The 22494-nt window shown below is 39.5% G+C and overlaps 1 protein-coding gene across 14 annotated transcripts in view; it reads right to left on the bottom strand.

The window, feature by feature from the left end:
• Positions 1 to 1164: 1164 nt before the first annotated feature.
• The window catches only part of LOC146392851 (LIM and calponin homology domains-containing protein 1-like), an 85377-nt gene continuing 64047 nt past the window's right edge, over positions 1165 to 22494 (bottom strand). For 3 of the 14 annotated variants that reach the window (XM_084954261.1, XM_084954340.1, XM_084954331.1), the window contains 20 exons: positions 21415 to 21810; positions 20104 to 20139; positions 17822 to 17948; positions 17406 to 17563; positions 16463 to 16949; positions 14482 to 14811; positions 14043 to 14151; positions 13837 to 13928; positions 13353 to 13458; positions 12680 to 12754; positions 11179 to 11207; positions 10455 to 10568; positions 8762 to 8854; positions 8451 to 8618; positions 7282 to 7376; positions 6694 to 6846; positions 5956 to 6051; positions 4744 to 4852; positions 4011 to 4113; positions 1165 to 3109 (listed from right to left, as the gene is read on the bottom strand). In XM_084954261.1, coding sequence (XP_084810387.1) covers positions 3084 to 3109; positions 4011 to 4113; positions 4744 to 4852; positions 5956 to 6051; positions 6694 to 6846; positions 7282 to 7376; positions 8451 to 8618; positions 8762 to 8854; positions 10455 to 10568; positions 11179 to 11207; positions 12680 to 12754; positions 13353 to 13458; positions 13837 to 13928; positions 14043 to 14151; positions 14482 to 14811; positions 16463 to 16949; positions 17406 to 17563; positions 17822 to 17948; positions 20104 to 20139; positions 21415 to 21810 — 2902 coding nt within the window. In that variant the 3' untranslated portion in view covers positions 1165 to 3083. The remainder of the gene's footprint in view (positions 3110 to 4010; positions 4114 to 4743; positions 4853 to 5955; positions 6052 to 6693; positions 6847 to 7281; positions 7377 to 8450; positions 8619 to 8761; positions 8855 to 10454; positions 10569 to 11178; positions 11208 to 12679; positions 12755 to 13352; positions 13459 to 13836; positions 13929 to 14042; positions 14152 to 14481; positions 14812 to 16462; positions 16950 to 17405; positions 17564 to 17821; positions 17949 to 20103; positions 20140 to 21414; positions 21811 to 22494) is intronic. The other 11 variants (XM_084954356.1, XM_084954270.1, XM_084954348.1 and 8 more) reach the window with 8 other exon arrangements.

The raw sequence follows: 22494 nt of genomic DNA, 5'->3' as shown, positions 1-22494 counted from the left end.
TCACGGTGGTTTGAAAAGGGCGAAGATTTCAGCACCACGGACAGCACCGCGACGTTTCAGAATTCGTTCTTTCTGATTGACTTTTGGGAAAAAGAAAAAGAATGGGAGAAGGTAATCCGGCCTTTAGTTTAATTTATGAAACCAGGATGTTTCTTTAAAAACAAACAAACAAACAAACAGTCAGTCAGTCAGTCAGTCAGTCAGTCAATCTTTCTTCAAGATTGACTGACTCTTATTAAAAGGCAATGTTTAAATTCGGGGGAAATATTGTATACGAACTTGAAATTAAACTACACTAAAATACACAAATTAATTATTTTTCAAGAAATGAAACTCAATCAGGTTTATTTTTAAAATGGTAAATAAGGAGTTAAACAAACTGGCTGACACTTTTTCTTTTATTAAAAAACATCCGTGGAATCCAGTTTTCTGACTCAAGGCACAATTTGGGAATAATCGCTACCAGATTTTAGGTGATATCAAAAATACTACGGGAATCCGTTTGTTGAACACAGAATTCGTTTCATGTATAAGCCAGAGAGTCCATCGAGGTAAGTGTTTTAATTTTATGAAGTCACATTTTAAAAAGGCACTCTAATCAAAAACTCAAGACCTTAATAGGCACCTCTTTGAATTTAAAGCCAAATAAATGTTCGGAGTCGTTATTCTCGGTTTATTCTGACCCAACTTGAGTATTATTTTAGTATCACCTGAAAACATCATTAGGCTACAGACGATTGTTTTGTGTTTTATCATTAGAAATTTATGGTGCTGTCATAAAAACGCACATGGGAAAAAAAAAGAGGTTTCTATTCTCACTGGGTTAGAATGAGCTATTATATTATTTGATAGTTTATCAATAGGAAGACACATTTTAAAAAAATTCTATGTAAATCTTTAAATAACACTCGAAAATTGGTTACGGTCAGCCTTTTTGTTCTTGGAGTCACACGACACATAAAAAGGACAAAAAAAAAATACGCTGTGATTACAGGTGAAATGACTGAGCATAATATTTGTCCGTTTATTCATGATTCCAAACCTGAAGAGTTTCGCTTTGTGACACTTTTAACAAACTGGCATCTTACTAAATGTACATTTTAAAGCATTTATTTACTTTTCTTCTGTATTTTTATTGCAAAATGACCAGACAGAAGCAGGGCGTTAATGTATATCATTTTATTTATAAACATACAGTATGCTATAAATGCAAATGCATTTAAACATCAAATTAATCTATATTTCGCATAGTGCTCAGGTGAATATTACAATAAATACAGAACAGACGTAAAAGATTTCATTCCCCAACTATCCTGCGATAAGAAGACCGTCTGAATATAGAGCTCCGTCTCAAAGATCCCGCTATAAGAGACTGGGCTTGACAATTATTCGTTAACTAAATTGAGAAAAAAAATACACAATCATAACAGAAGTTTAAAAATACTGTAGATCAAGAGATGACCCCAGAGGGGAAGCTTGGCTATAGGACACAGTTCAGGAGGAGAAAAAGGAGGCTGTTTGCTAGTTTGCTTTCATACAGCAAATCATTTGGTTTTAGGCTTAAACGTGCACTTTTTTTCATTACATCCACAACACATAACAGGAAGAGCTCTTCTCATACACCTTAAAAAAGAAGCAAGTGACTGAAAATGTGCAGCCAGCGCCACAAATCTTTAGTTTTCATCCAACCAAATATTGCACAGGTGCAGCTGCTGCTGGTATGTGTTTATAGTATTTTTGCTCTTTACCTAGTAATAACGTGTATTAGTGATTTTTTTTAATTTTCAAGGTATAAATGAATTCTATCATTGAGCCATTATCAAAATTGCCTCAATTAAAAGCATAGAGAAGTCTATATCACTCTAGAATAAAACATCCAAATTAAATGAAATTTTCCCCTGCAGTATACATAATCTGTCTTTTACCAAGTAGACATCACACGCTTTATTTCATTTTATTCCAGTCTTTGCATTTGTTATAGCACTGCAAACCACAGAGGAAGGGAGGCGGGGGAATTATGAAATCAAATTTGAGTGAAAATAAACAGTACTTATCAACTAAAATAAAGCGTGATGTGAGGGAGAGCTGCAGCCTTCTTGTCTGCAGTTTAAAATTTGGCCAGATCCCTCCAACAAAATAAAATAAAACAACATAAAATAAAGGAGAAATAAAACACCATCATACAGCTGGTGTTTTTTCCTGCATCACCTTGGCTTTCCTAAGGCACATTGAAGTCTTGACTTTCCAAGCTGATAGATTGGAAGAGGAACAACCTGCTGTGACCCAAAAGCACAAAACCAGCTTTTAAGTCCTGTTATTGCCCTAATGATGAACCTACATCCATACTATGTCTTTATACTCGAAGCTAATTTTATTCTGTAAAGAAAAAGAGACACTGGAGGTCACTGCGAGGGCCAAAGGATAAAAATAGTGGCTTGCTCTATATTGTATTTGAGTCTAAATAGTCACCTTTATTGCACTTTTTATATCTGTTTGCTGTAATTTATCACTTAACTGAAGGAGGATACATTTATTAATGTGTTTCGGATTAAACCTGTTTAGGCTCTCTGTCTGCCTAGCTGCCTTACCACATAATTATTCTTTCCAGTTTTTGGATGCTTATCCCTCCAAATTAAGAAAATCTCTCTTAAACGATAAAAAGTGATATAATATACTGGCAATAATTCACATTTTTGAACACCTTGTTTGTTTTTGTGTGTTCATTCAGACAGTACAGGGCATCAACATAGTCTACCTGTGTTTGAAGCATCTGCAGATGTGTTTTCTTTTAACATGGCTGCCGCCTCAGAACAGTCTTTTTTTCTCGCTGCTGCGTGATGAAACACAGTCTGTGGTGGCATGAGGACCAATCAAATCCAGATTTCACTCATGCATCAGATGACACACATATGAAGATTTTTTTTTCCCCACATTTGGGCCAAATGATGAATCTTGAATGGTTATCGAACTGCAGAAGATGCAAAGATTCTGACACGCTGCGAAGGACGTGATTTGCAGATAATCAGGTTAAAACAGGGATGGGGGGGGTTCTTCCTTTGAACCTTGTGCTTGTCAGTCGAGCGTCACAATGTGGTTGGCTGTCCGGCAGCTTGATAGGAAAGGAAAAGAGGGGAAAGAGAATCAAATTGACAATTTTTATAAACCACAATTGTTTTTCTGGGACTTCATGTTCAAGGACATGGAGCTTTAATGAAAGAAGACCTTCTTAATTTGAGATAAAGACTCAGGAGTCTTCTGATAGAGGCCCTGATTTGATTTTGCGGTTTACTGATCCCCGAATGATAACGACTGTTGAGAGGTTACTGAAACACGAGCTGTGTTGTTTGGAAAAGTTTTGCTGTTGTGCAGTAAAGGTGAAAGGGACAGAAAGTTACTGTCATCCTCTTCTGAGTGCAACACCCCCATTTCCTCCTTCTGCCCGTTTCAGCTTCAGTGCATCTGGTGCACCTGTATTAAGCTGCGCTGGCGAGGATTTTCATATTAAAATACACTTGTCCTATCAGCCTCACAGTTACGCTGCAATAAAGAGTCTAAGTTTTGAAACACACTGAAAAGTTTTAGCATACAATAGTGTCAAGTTTACTTTGAAAACAATAAATCAAAATAAATTTGGTTTGTTTTTCTACCTGGTTCATGAGAGCCGTATTTACTGCTGCTGCTCACATTATTAAAATCTGCATTTATTCATCATTGAAAATAAGACATATGGCCAACATTAGCAAACAATAAGGGAGAAGAATACCTTTCCTTTTTTTTTTCTAATTTTATACAAAGATTAAACTTTCTGTTTTGTGAGGATGATGTAAAAAGATAGTTATTTATTTCTGGTTATTTTTAGTTATTTATGGTGATGTTGTTTTTTAATTCCGTACACCCTGACCACAGATGTAAACATTCCTAGGGAATTTTCCATTCTCCCTGGGAGACATAGATATAATGTAGGGGGAGACAGAGGAGGAAGACATAGGAGAGGGTTCAGGAGGACTCACAGCGGGAGCGGATGTAGCACTGGTGGCAGTTGAGGAGGCCGTTTTTTATTCGGACATCCGTTCCTGTGGTTGTATCGCCTAACTGTCCTTTACACACGCCACACTGAAGAGAGAGACAGAGGGAAATTGCAAATGTTGTTACCAACAGTTGTATCCTAAAGGAGAAGCCTGGTGTTCCCCTAAGTGTTTCTAAGTATCAACAAATCCCATGAAAGACTTAATTAAATCTTTTTGGCTTTCAAACCTTCACTTTCTGTGGTACTGAGACTCAAACCAATTATTTCTACTAAAGGTGGACATTTTTAAAGACAGATCACATACAGATGGGTGACTGATTATTATTAAATCCTTTATTTATACAGGCTGTCCTTTTCCAAGTTCAGGCTGAATACGGAACACAGCTAATTTTAAAATGTCCTGTGACCTGTTATTGTAAGTGCTGTACATAAATTTAATCAAAGAGCAGAGGTAACAAGGCAGTCTTTGAAGCAAAGCCTTGTAGAGCCTCATCGATTCAACTGATACTCTTACACGTGTTTGATGATTTAAAAATCGTTTGCACTTGACTTGACCTGAAATATTTGTAGACTATTGTCTGAAGTAAAAAATGAAGAAAAACAACAATAATTTAACCACTCTTATCTTTTAACACTGCTACTCATTTTATCTAATCTAATCTGGATAATACACAAAACAGAGAATGACAAAGATGAGCACTTTCTCTTTCATCAACCTTAAAGCAGTGGATGTGGAAATAGAGGCTGAGGGTCTCTATGATCATGGCAGCCCCTTTCCCTAATGGCTGACCACAGCTGGAACACAGCTTCTTCCCACTGACAGACCTATAGGAGAGAGAGAGAGAGAGAAGTAGGAAGACACATAGAAGGAAAATCACCAATATTAAACACTCATCTGTTTAATTACCACCAGTTAAGCTACTTTGACAATAAAAAAGGAGCCAGTTAATAACCAGTTTATTTTTTCATGTTGTTTTCATTCTGGAAAATTAGAAAAGACAGAAAGAAAAAAATAATCCTCAAAGCATAAATATCCTCATCAGAAGACCAGATTCTATCTTCCTTTCAATCAAATTAAGATAGAATCTGGTTTTCCACTCTTATGTTTTGTGGTGCTCTTTTTGACCCCTGCTAACTTGTGAGTCTGTATATTTAAAATATTGAAAATTCATTGACTAGTATGCTGACTTAGCTCCTGGGGAAAAGCTAATATTTCAGGGGTTTTTGGTGTAGCCAAGAGATCCAGACTCTCTGTTCCTTCTATCAGTCACTGTCTTTGAATGGAAACACATTTGAAAAAACAACATTATCATCAGACAGTAGATGTGTTTTCAGCAAATGCATCCCCTCTTTTGAGCTCTACAAGGACTGCTCACCTGTGTGTAACTTAAGCCTGCTCAAACACGATTTGCCAATAAAACTGCAAACAGAAACCAGAAAGCCAGAAATCTTATTCATTCCCTATAGATTCTGCAGGCAGTTATCTGTGGCAGAGATTCATGTACGTGCTGTCTTGTGCTTTCACTGATGTTCAGCAGAGGCTGTTTGCTGACATCATGGTGTGCATGTATGTTTTTGGTCTCCTCTGCGTGCTGTTAACTGCATTTTAAAAACATGTTAACTGAAAGAAAACATAATTTCTTAAAGCTGGATAATGGATCATTTGGAGCAGTTTATGTGAATGTGCTCATTGTACGACGATGAAACATAAAAAACAAAACTACATAAAATGAATGAATAAACTGCTACTTCTCCTCGACTCCACCATTCTTTGGTTCTATTCAAATACCATACACGTTAGAGGGTAAATGCTGCTGGTACATGTTATGAGCTGGGTGGAGAAATGCAAGCAGCAAAGCAGAAAATGACAATGCAGAAGTGAATCACAAGCTCCCTTTCCTCCATGTGGGCCATTTGTGATGCAATACCTGTTGGGTGCTGGAGGCAGTGCGTCAGAGGGTGGTGGGCATGCTGCAGGGGTTTTTGATGAGCTGCGGCCCATGTTATTATCAATAGGGCCACTCCTGGAAATGGACAGCAACATGCAACATGACGATGACTCGCAGTTACAGCGACACTATTGGCTGTCAGAGTCAGACACGAGCCAATCCAAGACAGAACAACAGTCAAATCTGCTCAGTGATGTTTGGATAGATCCAGCATTACTTCATCCATTAAAATGTATTGTTATGTGTTACTATAGTATATGATTCTCCTGATAAGGTTTATAACACTTCGGTCATGGCAAACAAGTGCTGGAAGACTATGAAGCAAAATGCAGGTATAAGAAGCCACCTGGTGGCCAAACAGCATAACAGGAGCTTTTACTCCAACACAATAGAAACCTGCTGGTTTCTGGTGTGATTATTTAAAATATGCATTTATAACACAGATAATATATATATATATATTTTAAAAAGCAGAATTTTTTTTAAACTAAAGACAATGGACATGAGAGGATAAAATAATGTTAAAGAATCACACTGCAACATGAACACATGGCATATTTGGAGACTATATGTGTCAGGACAAGAAACTGCATTAATGTGCATGCATGCTTTTAACCCACCTCTATTTAGAAGAGGAAAACAAATGGAAGCTATTAGAGAATAATATTCAGGAACTGTGGCAGAAGCTACACTGAAGCCTTGTTCTCTCTCACACACCTTCGTCCTCCTGGAGGTTTGCTGCCGTCTGCTGGGAGTTCTTGTTGTTTCTTGACTGGAGTTGAAGACTTGGCCAGCACCGGAGGAACCTTTTGGCCATTCTGTAGGCTGTGACCAAATTTCTCCGCCTGACTGCTGCTCTGACTCATTGAGCTGATGACAGCAGAGAGAGAAATGTGTTGAAATGATTGGTCAACTGTCAAAAATACACAGAATTCAGACAAAGACACAAAACAAAATACTGTCATGGCCATAGCCTGCAGGATTTGTTTCATCACACAGAAACAGGCGGATCAGTCTCACTGATCTCATTTTATCATTTAGTAGTTCATCATTTTAACATGAGAGCAGTTCTCTTCTAAGCTGATTTACCTTTACTTAAAGTATCAAAATCAAAAGTGGCTCTCAATTTAAAACTGAACCTTTTAACTCATTTGCAAAAAACAAAACAAAGAAAGCACTCCTATTTATGACCAAATATAGAGCAGTATTCTAACATTTAAGCCTCATTAAGTGCTACTGTGGATTAAGAACTTATTATTTGAAAAAACATTGGAACATTTACTTAATGGAGACACCTTAACTAACCTTCTGGCTGTTTTCATGCTGTCATCAGCGGTGCTGATGTCACTAGTCCGGTCATTTTCTCTCCGTTTCAGATCCACGCTCTCTGTGCTCTCCCTCTGTGTCAGCAGGTAAGAAACAGCAAACTGTTAGCTGAACAGCCTCGATGTCCTCTTAAGTGACTTTCAAAAATAACTTGAGCCAGTTAAAAAGTAATGAATTTAGCAATAACTTATACTTATCATATATGCTATTAAAATCCAATGAAGTGCTCTATATGTGGTTGTGGCTTGTTTATAGCCACATACTGTCAGACCAAATTAAATAATGTAATTTTGTGCATGCATCTGCCTCCTGACATCTGACCCACGTTAACACATGGACTGAACATACACACACCCACAATGGACAGACAACTGTACCCTCAAACACACAATAATAACATGGACTGAACCACCACTCACAACCACTAGCACTTTATATAGATACTGTAGAAATTATCCACATATCTAATTTATCTTAACTGCACTACTGTATAGCTCTGTAAATAATCATTCTGTACATACGATAATTTTTAACCCTACAACTGTTTACAACTTGCATAGTTCCCATTTCTGTATAACTGTATATCTCAGATTTCTGTAAAGTTATTTATTTCATATTCTGTATAGTTTTTCATATTTATATCCTGTTCATAGCCTGTACATAGCTTGTACTCACTACAGCCTGTACATACCTATAGTTATAGAATATTCACAACATACTTCATACCGTGTACATTATAACATACCATAATAGACCCATTTCTGTAATATACTTACATATCTATATTATTGCTAATATATATTGTAATATATCTATATCACTAAAGCACTTCTGGATGGATGCAAACTGCATTTCGTTGCCCTGTACCTGTGCATGTGCAATGACAATAAAGTTGAATTCTATTCTATTCTATCAAGGAGCATCATAAACATATTCATGTATAGACTATATTGTAAATTGCAAATTGCACCTTTTTTTTTTTTTTTTAACCTGAACTCAGCTAAACGAGGTAGCAAACGAAAATACTTTATTAACAAAACAAAACAAAAAACATGCCACATGCAGTTGTTCTGGTCACTGTTCATATGAGGGTGAATTTATACAGTGTGACAGTACACAGCTCATATTATGATCAATGCGCTATTCACCGACTGCCTCTCCAGCATTTCCTGTTTACGTTCCCAGTCAGCCAGAGAACGAACGATAGTGTCCTGAGGATCAGTTGGGAGGGAGGAGAGTTCACCTCGACTGGGGGAGGGCAGGGCGGAAGAGCGGGGCGTCAGAGGCGTCACCGTTTCCTCCAGTATCCGACGCTCCTGTTTTAATATGAACATAGATGAATTTTAAACCATAATTTAGTGGTTTAAACTTCAAATTCACACACACATATCACATGTAATTCAGTTGATATTGTTAAGCAGAAAAACCCATCACAGGTGCTGTCAAGCAAAAAACACACCTCCTCGTGGTACTTCCTCTCCTCCTCTGCCACCTCCTTCTGTGCTTTCTCCCACTCCTCCTTCAGTTTCTCCTGCTCACGCTGGTACTTCTCCTGTTACCATGGCAACACAACACATGACATGCAGCACAGCAGAGAGGAAGACTAAACTGTCTGCAGTTGGAAAACAAAGGCAATGCGCAGACATATCTGACATCAACAGAGTACTGAGAGACTTTTCAAAAGGCCAACCAAATGCTAAAAATTCTCTGCTTGTGATAATGTTTTAACTTGGTCCAAGAAGGCAGAGAGCTGCAATAACAGGCACACGCTACAACATTTCCATGCAGAATACCCTCATTATGCACTTTAACTATATGAAACTTGATGTACAGACATATGTGAAGGCAAATTTAGCTTCCTATCCACTGCTGTGCCTAAAAACAGATTTTATATCTGCTTGTTAGGAACAAAAAGCAAACAAAGGAGACCAAAAGCAGGCAGTGCAGACAAAAGCAGAAAGCATATCATGCAGAAGCTCTCAAACAGTGGGTTCCTACACAATCTTCAAAACTCCATTTAAATGTTCTTTGATTTGGAGTATGGTTTATGGTTTATAACTGCCTATATCCAGTAAAAGCAGAAAAAACACAAACGTATTTTCTCAGATTACCTTTTTAACCTTTTAGACTTGTGTAAGAACCCCAAAAAGAAGGCGCCATTTAAAGATCAGATATTCAAAAAGAGGAAAATTAAGCAAGACGGACAGCAGATCAAGACTGAGCCACATAGACAACACAGACACAGGGAGGCTAGAAGGAAGTAATGAGTACACTGATGCACCAGACATTCATCCATTTCAGCGCATCTCATCTCAAACCATCCTGCAACAACTGGAAAGAAGGGAAATCGGCTTTCATCACTGCTTCGTCTTTTTTCAAGATAACACTGTAGATGAGCTTGATAAATAATGGACACTGCAACTCCATTAAATGTTGACAAGTGTGTGGACTTGAGATGCACCTGTTATAAATCGAGGAGAGAGAGGGTGACTTGGGCAGCAGCAACAGCAGCAGCTTTGGACAGAGTCCTTGCCTCTGTCTGTAGCTTGAGATGGAGACAGTGAGGGAATAAAACCAAAACAGAGGTTCTTCCACTGCACAAAATCGCCACCTAATGGTTAAAGTGTGCACAGACGCAGCTTGGGGGGATGGGGGTGAGTTTGGCTTTACAGGAGGATGTGTTCAATACAAAACAAATATGGAGGCAAGCTTTGCGAGCAGCAATGAAATGTGGTTAATACATCCGACTGTAAGCGGAGCAAGTCAGTGACTGTGCAGCTGTGCAGCAGTGTGGTCTGGATTCATGTTTAGTTCCAGTTACAAAAAAAAGCTTTCCAGAAAATCATATTAGAAATAATCTTTAATAGCAAAATTCAGTAACAACACCTGCTTTCCACACCGGCTGCAATTTATTATTATTTTTGTTAAATCACCTCATTTGTAGAAATGAGTCTGAGGTCTCACAATTAAATGTCATTAAATCCTCAGGGGCCGAGACTGACCACAACCTGTCATGTCTTTCCACAAAACTGGTTTGTGCTGCTAAAACACAATATATCATTACTGTAGGTATGTTGTTCTCTATAAGAAAGCTAACCCCTAACTTTGCAGCCTCATGCACCATGCTTGACTCTTTTAGGTATACTGTGTACCTGCAGCATGCGCTCCTGCTCTTGCTGCCACCTTTCCTGACGCTTTCGCTCCTCATCCGGGTCCCAAGACCAGCGGTCTCCCCGCTTGGCCTGGGGTAACACCGGAACTGACACCTGATAGACCCCAACACACACACCCACACACACATATCACCATATACAAATATCCATGCACACATTCACATCCAACCACAACCCATTCACGCACAGATCAACACCAAAGTGCACACACATCCACCACAAAAAAAAAGTAGAAGAAGAGAAGGGAGGAGACAGAAATAGTTGGTCTACCACAACAGCACTACTCCAATGCTAGCCAAAGGACTCCTACTAAGGAGAGAAGAGACAGAGAAAGAGAGAGATGAGCTTAAATGAAAATAAAATAAAAGCAGTCTCAGCCATCGACTACAGCATCATCATCTGGCATGCTACATAAACAGCTTTGTGTGTCCTATAATAATTAGCTGAGGCGCCTAAAATATGACAGTATGTGAGCACTGAATAATAAAACTGAAAGATTCACATGCAGTCATATTAATGGTTTTCTTGCTTTGCGTTTCTGTTAAAGTCTAAAACACCTTTTTTCACTCTTACCTGTTGTATTTTGTGTATTCCCTCCCTTCCGCATAATTTTACTTTTACAACATTAAGCTAAACTACTGGTGTACCCATGGTACTGCAGGAGGGGATAAGCAGTAAAAAGGGTTTTTGTGAATTTACTCACATTTCCACGGTGATCCTTTTCCGCCTCTTCTGCAGAGAAAGGAAACAGCGGTTAAAGCAAATGAGATATTTGGACACAGGGGATCAAACTAAGTCACTCGGATATTGAGGAAAAAGACAACACGCCAAGTGCTGATTTCCTGAGGAGTAAAATGGGGATGAAAGAAAACAAAGACAGAGCTGAGTCCACCAAGAGCAACAATCATAGTCAGTAAATTAATAATTTGTCAAAGGTTCAAAGGTTTTATTTTGTCTTTCTAGTTAGAAAAATGTTGACATAAATTGAAACTTTGCCTCTTACTAGGTCAGGTTTTGTAGGTTTAACCAGTGTGTGGAAAACAGCTGAACATTTTTTTTTTTTGACCTCGTCTGGCCAGGACTCTGCAGTCTATTTACACCTACAGGCCAGTGGGCACTCTTTCAAGGATGAGGATGAACACATCCTGGACAGGGAGGAACACTGGTTTGAGCGCGGAGTCAAGGAGGCCATTTACGTGAAAAGGGAACGACCTCTGAATCGAGGAGGGGGCCTAAGGGTACACCTTTCAGCATCTTACAATGCTGTGATTGCAGCCATTCCCCAACTCTCTGTGAATGGAACTCATGGCCATTGATCAGTGGTCTTTGATCAATGGTCATGAGAATTTGCATAATTATGATGAAGGAAATGACCTCCCAGCCCATTGTTCCTTCAGTGGGCTGGTTTCAGTCATTATGCAAATGTACTGTTTATAAGATTGGAGAAACCTGCAGTCAGCTGAGACTGAAGAAGTCACTTGGATGAGTGACGAAACGTTTCTCCCACAAAACGCTACGTCCAGATGAACAGAATCAACTTTTGGAAATTATTTTTTTGAAATTCACACTTGTTTATGCAGAAAGACTGCTACGCAAAAGGAGTCCACAACAACTTATAAATAACAGTCAAATGTTTCAATGATTAAAACAACAGATAAACCTTACACAATTAAATAAATTTCTGTTAGTTACAGGCTGTAACTACAGTTCTGTGAGAATATATTTCTCCCCTACCCAACATCTGGCTTTCCCACTGCAGTGGGTACTGATTAATGCTGATCACAACTTTAATAGAGATCTAATACACACCAGATGTTAGAGCTTTTGGTGGAAAAGCCCCCATAATGTGAAGCACACTGAGGCAAGCATGAAACTAAAAGTTAAGCAGGTCAAAAATGTGTATAATCTTCTTTTAATACATTGTCAAAGGGCACTTCTTCTCATTAAGAGCTTTTGTAAACATGATGAGAACATCTTTTACAACAACAACAAGACACTGATGAGCCAGTAATACTAAGAATGAGAAACTTCAAAACACATTTAAAAAACACAGAAAACGTCACTGTTCGTTCACAAAAACGTTGGAAATGAAGGAATAAACAAGAGATGGGTCTGGGGTCTAGCCCTTGGAGAAACGGCAGGGAAGCCCTGTGCACCAGCACTCAAGGGCGGAAATGTGATCGCCACAGGTGGAGGGAGTTTACCTTGCAGAGCGAAGAACTCCCAGCGTAATTTAGGGCTGCTGGTTGCCAACGAAGACCTGACACTGTTTGCAAGCTCTATAGCGAAATAAAATAAAAATGTGCAGGTGGAAGGAAAAGAGGGAATTAGGGGAGAAAGGGAAAGAAAGGAGGAAAGAATAAGGGATAGATGTCAAAACCAGGAGGTGGAGAGGGTGCAGATTGCAGCATTCCTCCTGTGATACTGTAAGTGGAAACTGGAAAACTGGTATAAAAAAAACTAAAATTAAAATAAATAAAAAAAAACAACCCTTAAAGAGCAACACTTTTTCCCCACATAAAAATTTATCCCAGTTTGGTTATACAAATTATGAATAAAAACAAATAAGAAAAAAAAAAAAACAATAAAGCAAGGCAGATTTTTTGATTAATGTTTTGTTGGATTGCATGTCCATCTCCTTTATGAAATAAAATGGGATATACTACAGCGATATGATAAGTGAGGCTTTGCTTTGCTAAAACAAGTCTCATCATGATCGCAAACCTTTGAATGCCCCTTTAATCATAGCAGCAAAGCAAAGTGACATATTGAAAGGCAAAAAGAAAAACAGGCACCAACAGGGATTTGCTGATCAAGCATCGAAAACAATAAGTATGGTAAATAAGCCAGATGTCTGGGTGTTAAACATGTACATACCTGCTTTTGTTTCCCATTGCTGGTGATAACCAGATGATCCTGGTGGAGCTGAGCTTGATGACATCTCTGACCTCTGTAAGAGCTCCTGGGAGCAGGGATCATTGGCCTGCAGGTAGATTTAAGATTATAGAATAGAACGCCTTTTATTGTCAGTATACACATGTACAATGAGATACAGAGCATCTCCTACACAGTGCAGATATGTAGGAAACGAAAGGGGGTGAGGAGGAGGTCTGCAGCACTATATACATACGAACAGTATTCAAAATTTAAAATGTACAAATATACAAATCGGGAAAAATAAATAAATAAATATTGTTATAAATTTACAAATTAAGGATTGCACCGTGGTGATGATAGTTGTGTAGTCTGTGTATAGAGGGAAGTCCTTGGATTGGGGGGTGGAACTGTGTTATGAGTGCATGTTATCCACTAGACATCTACTAGGCAGATGGCTCATAATTTGAGTTTTGATATCACCTACTGGCTGATATGACTGTATATCAACCCCAGACTGGACAAGATTAGAGAGGTCTTCACTAGATGGTTTGGACATTTCTTGTTCTTGTTTGGCTTCTGAAAAAAGACATAGAAGAAGTTTAAAATCTACTAATATAGTTGCACAGTGTTGCATGAACTTCAGTAACATGTGTTTGTTCTAAAAGTAACCACAAGGTGTCAGCATACTACTACCTGCAGGTGGGTTTTGATGAGCTACAGCATTTGGCTTTTCTTCCTCTGAAGCAGCTGCTGTCTGGTCTCCAGTCTTTCCAAAGCTTTCCTGTGGCTTCTGCAGCTCCTGTAGGGGTCACACATGGATTTCTTTCTGAATGCTAAACTAAATTCTGCAGATCAAAGGGCCTATGTTGTGTAAGAAGTACAAACGAAACATGATATTTCAGACTTTAAGAGTTCAATCTCAACTAAATTTGGGCAAAATCATTGCAAGATGCATGATATAATGCATGGCAAGGAACAGATTACAGGGCAAGTATTGAATATACGGCATTATTGAGAGAGGCAAAATACTCTGCACCCAGAAAACTGGGCTTGGAGTAAAATACCCACTAACCATGCTTCTTTAAAAGACAAAAAAATGTAAATAACTATAAAACATCGGAATTCTCACTGATGGGAGTGAGGTGGGCCGGCTGGGTGGTGTTGACTCAGTGACTTTCTCCTCCTGGACCTCCTGAGTGTCCTCAGAAGCTATCTCTGTAACCTCTTGTGTCTCCTTTGCCTTTGTTGACACTGGACTTCCTTCCCTAGCAGAGGTGTGGGTACTGTGAGGGAGTGAGGTTTCTGACAAGGGAGCATCTACAGCACCATCTACAGTGCTGTTTTTGCTTTGGGAAGGGGATGCCTGAAAATGGGGAGGCGAGTCCCTCCCTTGACTCTCAGGTGTGGTGGGAACATCGTCGCTTCCAACGTCACCATTTACTCGCAGCAAACCATCCACCTAGGTAAAAAGAGAAAAAGCTTAATGTTTAATTTTCTGTGTGTAGTGTTTATACCCTTCGCTTTTCAATAAATGGCTTCAACATGCATTAATGTTAAGAAAGCAAGCTGAAAGATATGGCTATACCATTCAATTTTATTTATTTTGCTCTAAATCATAACATATGCAATTTCAAGGTAAGATTACAGTATTGAACCACTCATTTCTAGATAAGAAGGCGCTTATTGTCCAATTTATTCTTCATTTATTACATAGATAAATATAGAAATCCTGAACAACACTGACTGCGAATAAAAATGTAAAATAAACCACGCCAAAAAACCCAGTGGCCTCATTTGGTGTCATTATGAACCTCTCTTCTCAGTTAGTAATTAGCTATTCATCCAGCTCACAAGACCACACTGCCCTCTATGAACAAGAGGCACTAATATATGTGCGAAGAGCTCCTAGTGAGCGGTAACTCAAGACACGGTGGTAAAGATGGGTGAATGCAGGCTCAGTCTCCCCCTCTCTGCCTCCACCTTCTCATCCCTCTCCTTGCAGCCTGTGTGGGCTCTCTTTGTCCGTCGGGAGCCCACTTCACATTGAGAGGGTCCTACTTGTCAACTTCTTAAGTCAATAGGGAACAGAGGGCTCCATTGAAACCCAGGCTTTGCTCAGACTCCTGACAAGGAATTCCAGAAAAGTGCTTTGTTCCATTTGGTCTGATAATAATCTTACCCTCCCTCTTTTCCACACCAAAACATAAGATCTCATCATGAAAATTCCCATTTGTAATTTTTTTCTAGAAGAAAAGGAAATGGATCCCGTTGAGAGTACTTCGAGCTAAATTGAAACATTACATGCTTCTTCTGGGAGGGGATGTCTTACATTTTCCTACAAACCAGCCGGCTCATCACCATGGCAGTTCTGTGGTATTCTAATGTAAATGCCAAGAGACCCGGAGAGGAATTTACCCACAAGGAGGGAAACCGACACTTGCAAGTAACCACATTTGAAATGGTCAAGGCCTTAATCACCGTTAGACTAACAGGATCTTATCTTCTTTTTTGTATATAGGAATAAAGCTTTAGAATCACTGTGTACACAACCTGAACAAGAAGCACCATACTGTATATCCACAGCAGCCCTGAAGTTTCCTGTGACAATACCTGCAGGCAGTGCAAATGAGAACGCAAATGTTGAAAGCAGCTGGATCGTCAGCTGCTTAGTGCATAGTCATAGTCCAATATGTTCATGTACATGTTCGATGAACAGACACTAAGAAAGTGGGAGTCATATGCACTTCCTTCTATACCCAGGCAGCATCCTAGCCTAAACCAAACTGGGTATATCTAATAGTGAGAACAGATCACACATGAATGGGATTATTTCCTGCTGTGTCCCACGTGTGAGAGAGGGTAACATCTGCCAATGTTTTGGACTGATTCTCCTGATATTGTTCATGTGCAAAAACAGCTAAAAACAGGACTTAGCATTTGGAGTAGACAACTATGAACATTTTAATTGTTGTCACCTTATGCCTTAATCTTAAATCTTTCCACGTGTGAATTGTGGTGCAATGAAAAAAATATACTGACATCTGTGTTCTCACATTCAGATATATCTAGGTAAGTCAATATCTGACTTCCTTCGCCTGAGTCAATCATACCTTGTTGTTCCAAGTTTCACCTCCTGCAGGTCGGGCCTGGAAATAAGGCTTGGACATCAGCAAAGGCACCGGTTTGGGTGACAGGGCTCGGGTTGATGGCGGTTCAGAGGAGCGAGAGCGTATCTGAGACCGCTGGTGTGAGGACGGTTCTTTGGGAAACTCCTCGATTCGCGCCTCAAATGTAGAAGTAAACTTTGGAGTCGGGGCAGACTGCTGGCGCAGATACCTCATGGGCCCATTGAAGTCAGAATCGAAAGGGTCTGGTGTCGTGGGAGAGGCTGACAGGGAGAGGGAGAGCGGGAAAGGTGAGGTGGGGAAGGAGGGGTCAGCGGATATGCTGCGGTCCAACAACTTTGGCAGCTGCAGGCGTTCGAGGACTGTTTCGCTTATGGAGAAACGCTGGGCGTAACGTTGGAGAATGGCAGTCGCCTCCTCAGGAGTTTTGGCTTTCTTGTATGCCTGCCGTAGATCCTCCTCACGACGCTCCCTTAGAAAGAAGAGAAAGCATAGCAGAGGTAAAGCAGTTGATATAACAATTATTTGAACCTACTCTTGCTTTAGCCAAGCTTTGTCTAAAAAAGACAGATACAGAAATCAGTTGTAATTGCTACCAAAGGCTGACTGGTTGCTGTCAAACTCGAGAGACCTTTTTTTTTTCTTCACTGCAAAAGATCAGTTTCTTCTAGTCATTTCACAATCACTCACACAATCTGCTCTTCCTTTTAATTTCTGAAGGAGACCTATTTAAAGTGAACTCCAGGAGGAGCTGCATTCACCTTTGTGCCCGCTGACAGCAATGACAGGGGATATAATTCTCTTCTCTGAGAATGACCCAGTTTTTCTTTACTTCTGATATCATACTGCGCAAAGAGCTATTGGCGTTCCTGTGAACTGCTTTACTCATTAAAGCAGTTCTCAGTAGGTTGTTGTGGATGTAACTTACTTGTCCTCTACTATCTCCCTATAGGTCTTGATGCTTCTTCTCCTCTGAGAGGTATAGGTGTCTCCTGACATCAGGCGCTCCATCATCTTCCTTTCCTCCTCCTTTTTGATCAGATCCTGGGAAATACTCCTCCTCCGACTTTTCCATCGGGCCAGGTCCTGACACCCATACAGACAGATTCAAAGTATGTCCTGGTTCAGCAGCACTTTGAGCTCCCTGTTATTTTACTGGGGCACAGCTAAAATGACTTCAGAAGGCACTTGTATAACAGGCCACAGGCAGTAAAACCATATCAGTTAAAAAGGAATAATGAAACTAATGCAAAGATGTAACAAACTGCATACGAATAAATGTCAGTCCCATAAAACAAAGACCCAAAGATACAGAGTGAGCGACCTAATGTCTGAGACACTCACATCCTGCCAGTGGTCCTCCTCTTCCTTCATTTTGTTGTACTGGTTATGCATCCGCTCATGACGCACCTGACTGTGCGGCTGTAACGTGGCTTCTTCCTCACCACGCATGTCGATCATACTCACACTCCTGCAGGCAAGGGGAAAAAACAAGCAGTAATTATTTAAATCAAACTGGGCTTATAAGCTATACTACTAGTGATTCTATAGCTCATGATGTACTACTACTGTAATGGTGTTTTCATTTTGTCACTGGAACACAATATAAAAAAAAACTGCTTTAACATATTCTATACTTTCAATGCAACTTTGAAGAAGTAACATGTTTAATGTTGAATAAAAGCTACTTTTGGCTGCTCACTTAATCATAAGAGGTCACCATAGCAAGTAGGCCTACATGTTTGATCTGGCAGATTTCTTTTTACACCAGATGCCCTTCCTGAAGCAACCCAAAAGGGATTTCTCTCTCTTTCCGTAAAACTGAGATTTTTCTTTGCTTATAAGGTGAGTGTGTAATCCACTATACTACCGGAGCCACTGAAATGGTTAATGTCAAATAAACACAGAAAATTAGCTTTACCATGTATACCATGGAACAGTCCAAACAGAATGTATCAAACAAACCACATCGTTCACAAACTACGTCAATTTATCATAATGAGGAAAGGTAAATAAACTGGTGCCAGTGTCTCAGAGAGATACCAAAAATAAAATCATTGTTCCATGGAAACAGGTTTTTAAAGGAAACTTCATGCTCGCTTAGTAAGCAGAACTAAGATTTTATCCAGCCCATCGTTCCCTCGGAAGATCAAACAAAGATTTCTGCGTCTTTGCTCTTTTGATGGATTCAATATGTTTCAAAACACATTTAAATACATTTAATATCAGTTTCAATCTGAGTTTATCAGGTGCAACAATCAGTATGATGTTCATACAATCATTGACTCATTTAAGGCAGTTTACATTTCTCTTTACATTTGTTCTGCAATGGCGAAACAGTTTTGCATTACAGATGAGACAGAAAGTACAGCTTTATTGTTAGAGGCATGCAGCAACAATGCATGTTCATCACAGAATTAGAAAGCCTAAGAGCAATGACAACTGTCTTAACTATATGAATATAGCACCTGTCTATTTTTAGTACTTTTATGTGCTGGCAACAGGTAATTTTCAAAGGTATCGCTTGGCTTACAGTTATAAAAGTTGAAAAGAGTGGCACTTAGATGGTACTCACTCACAAATGCTTTTTGGTTCTCACTGAGCAGTGTGTGCATTAAAGAACATTGCAGCAGGAGAGTATTTTCACACCAAGGGGCAACTGCACTTAAGCAATCCCCTGTCATCATGCTGCACTTTTAGCTGTTGTGTATAGGATTAAAGGGACTGGTTGTTGGCAGGCTGGTAGAAATGGCTGCTTTACATGACACATGCAGCTGGCTCGCAGAAGCACTGAGGATGAGTTTAGCAAGTCCTCTCCACATCCTTGGCAGCAGGCACGTTGAATAAATTTGAGAGAAATGGATTGTTGCCAGGCAAAGGCAAAAAAGCACTAGGTTTATTGAAGCCATATTTTCCATGATAAGCCTAAGAGCCAGGGACACTGTTTGACACTGTTGAAGCACACAGCCAAAAATGTCCACCACAAATCATTTAACTGCAAGCAGGAAAATCTGCTTATTTGTGAGACATTTATGTTTTCCATGCAGAAAAAAGTAGTCACATAAGATCGCCTTGTAACAAATGCTGTCATACATCAGCACTGACTGGCTGCACTGATTCCCACTAATACCTCTACGAAAACAGAAATCAGATAAATTACTGTCATTGCAGAAAACATTTTGGTTCCATTCCACATTTCTTTAGACTATGTGGTGTTTAACATGTCATGTCAAAACTGCCCCAAAAGATGTTAATTAAAGGAATGATTTATGACATTAGGGTATCGATTCCAGTAAAGTTTGAGGTTCTATGGGCCACTTCACATGATCCGTACCCTGGTAAGAGCATATTATGGTTAAATGACAGCATAATGCAGCATTTTTTTTTTAAACACAAGATTATCAATATGAAATTAATAAGGGAAAAAAATAGAACTTTTATAAATATAAATTGCTGTCAGTGGCGACATTTTTCTAAATTCCTTCAATTTCTGGCAGATTTCCCCACTTCCATGACCTATTTCCAACAATGAACAAATGATTTAATGACTTATTGAGCCAGCTGTATTTTGTACTGCAGAGCAATGCCAGGCAGCTGAGCCTGTGAGGGGTAAAAAGACAACTTACTGCGGATCATCTGACACACAATCTGTGTGGCTGAATCTACAGAAGTCAGAAAGCATGGAGGGAAAACACAATCACAAATGAACACAACACTCTGAAGAGAGAAACATCTCATCCACGCGTGCAAATATTAAAAAGCCATGTTTTCAGCTGATAATGAGTTAGTTTGTGATTACGCACCAGCTTAATTTGATTACTAATGCTTGAAACAAATATGTGTGGTGATTTTTGGTTGTGTTAGCTCCTAGGTTAAATGACAAACCTCAAGCCGAACACAAGGGGGCAGTCTTATCCAGAACACAAATTTACTGCAGCACTAAAAGCACTGCTGGCATAAAATAAAAATAATTTTAAAAAAAACACACATTATATGGCCATGATCTTAGAATGCAGTTGACACTAAACTATTGAAAAAAGAAAGAAAAAAAGGAAATGTATGTTTTATTAGACAGCACAAGGGTAACATCAAGGATGCAGCTGTCTTTGTGTCTGTGACCACCACTTGTAGGTTTGGCCTTAACCACAAAGGTCTTCATACAGAGCTGTCTCTGTGATGTTGGAGGGGTGTGAGAGACAGTGTGGCCTGTGGTTTGAATCTCACAAGATGGGAAAAAAAGACTAAATCAAGACCAGACTGTTTGCTAAAAATGGTTATTGTCATATGGTATGTCCTAGTAAAACATCTATTTGCCATATGTTTTGGGGTAGATAGATGTGTGGCTGGGAATATGCTTTAAAGCCAGCTTTACTATAGAATTTCATTGGCACACTTTGAACTATCACTGTGTGATTGCCAATCTAGATTCGGATTCAAAGATATAGACTGAAGAATTACTCATCGATTTTGGTTCAAACTGGATCAAATTTACTTCAGAATGCACTGAAGTTGTTTCCTAATTTGAAATCCCTGAACAGCTCAAAAGCTGCCAACTAAAGTCATGCACAGTCAATCAAAAAGCACATTCTCAAATGTTTCTACTTTCCCAAATTAATCAGTAACAAAAAAGCAAGGATAAGAGAAAAAGTCAACTTTTCAGACTTTCCATGCAGCCCTTTTCAACAACAGAGTTTAGCTGGCACTATCAATTTGCATTCATGTAAAACAGGTAAACAAGGTCATGCAGTCTTCAGATAGTGACATTCATCATCCACAGAGAAGCACTGCAGTCTCACGTCAAGATCACATGCTGATATAGAAAATTCAAAGGGATCATGGAAATAGAAGATCCCTTCACTTTGAAGTGAATTAAGCCGTTTTAGCTTAATGCAGCAAAGTTTCATTAAATAACAGTGTAGCTGTTGGAGTGAGCTCACTTTGCTGGAAGACTGCTGTCCACCCAAGACGTGCCTTCATGTGGATCATCCCTTTCAGTCTGTGGCTTTCCCTTCTGCCGGCACGTATCCGTCGTTTCTGTTGATGCGGTTGCCATGGCAGTGGGCACAGGAAGGAAGCTAGACGGACTCAGGGTGACGATACATTTGGGTGAGGTCGGCATTTGACAAGCCTGTTTATCATCTCCTTTTGCATCTGCAGCTACCAGAGAACCAGCAACTCCTTTCCTCATTGCGACATCCTCCTGGTGTGTCACAGGTGAATGCTTCCGAGCTGTGTTGATGGGGCTCGTTTGAAACACTGAGGCGGCCGTGGCATTTGCTGCTAGAGTCGACGAATGGTGGAAGAATTCCTCTGAGCACGAGCGAGCTGGAGTACTGCAGAAAGCAAAGCAAACTAAACCGTTTTGCTGCCTGGTTATTATCCTACATCATAAGACAGCATTCCTCTGGAGAAGCCTAGTTTTTTTTAAAAGACATAAATCTATGAAAATAGCGCATGGTCACAAATTCCTTCAGAGCAGACAAAGTCAAAGCAAAATTCACAAAACAGTCTGCTGTTTGTCATCCTGTGATGAACAGCTACTTTCTGGGAGGCTTATTATTGGACTGTAAATTCCCAGAATACATGGTAGGGAGGGAGAGACTGGCCAGCTGCCGGCAGTGAAAAGGCCAGGCTTCAGTCCCAGCCTGCTCAGGGTCAGGGAAGGAAGAAGGCCTCATTTCCTTACATCCTGAGGGTGGGTCGAATGTTCATGTTCTCTGTGAATGTTTGTTTGTGTGTGGACACATACAGTACATTCTTGTGTGCATGCATATTATATATACATATATATGTATATTTATGTGTGTCCATGTTTCAGTTGTGCATGCAGCTTTGCTCCTAGCATATGATCGCAGATTTGATGGAAATATATTGTGATATAACTGGAAAGCAACCACTTGGTTCTTTTGTTCTCCCTTTCACTTGATCAAAATTTATGCTTGATTGAAAAAAATCTAGAGAACAACAGATTTCTGATACTTTAGATGTTAAACAGATTTGGCCATTACTGCAACTAC

Source organism: Perissodus microlepis, chromosome 2 (genome assembly GCF_051167445.1).
Source record: "Perissodus microlepis isolate ML-2025 ecotype Zambia chromosome 2, ASM5116744v1, whole genome shotgun sequence".
Taxonomy (NCBI): Eukaryota; Metazoa; Chordata; class Actinopteri; order Cichliformes; family Cichlidae; genus Perissodus; species Perissodus microlepis.
Note: the sequence above shows the minus strand (reverse complement) of the source record. Positions and strands in the feature narration are given on the sequence as shown.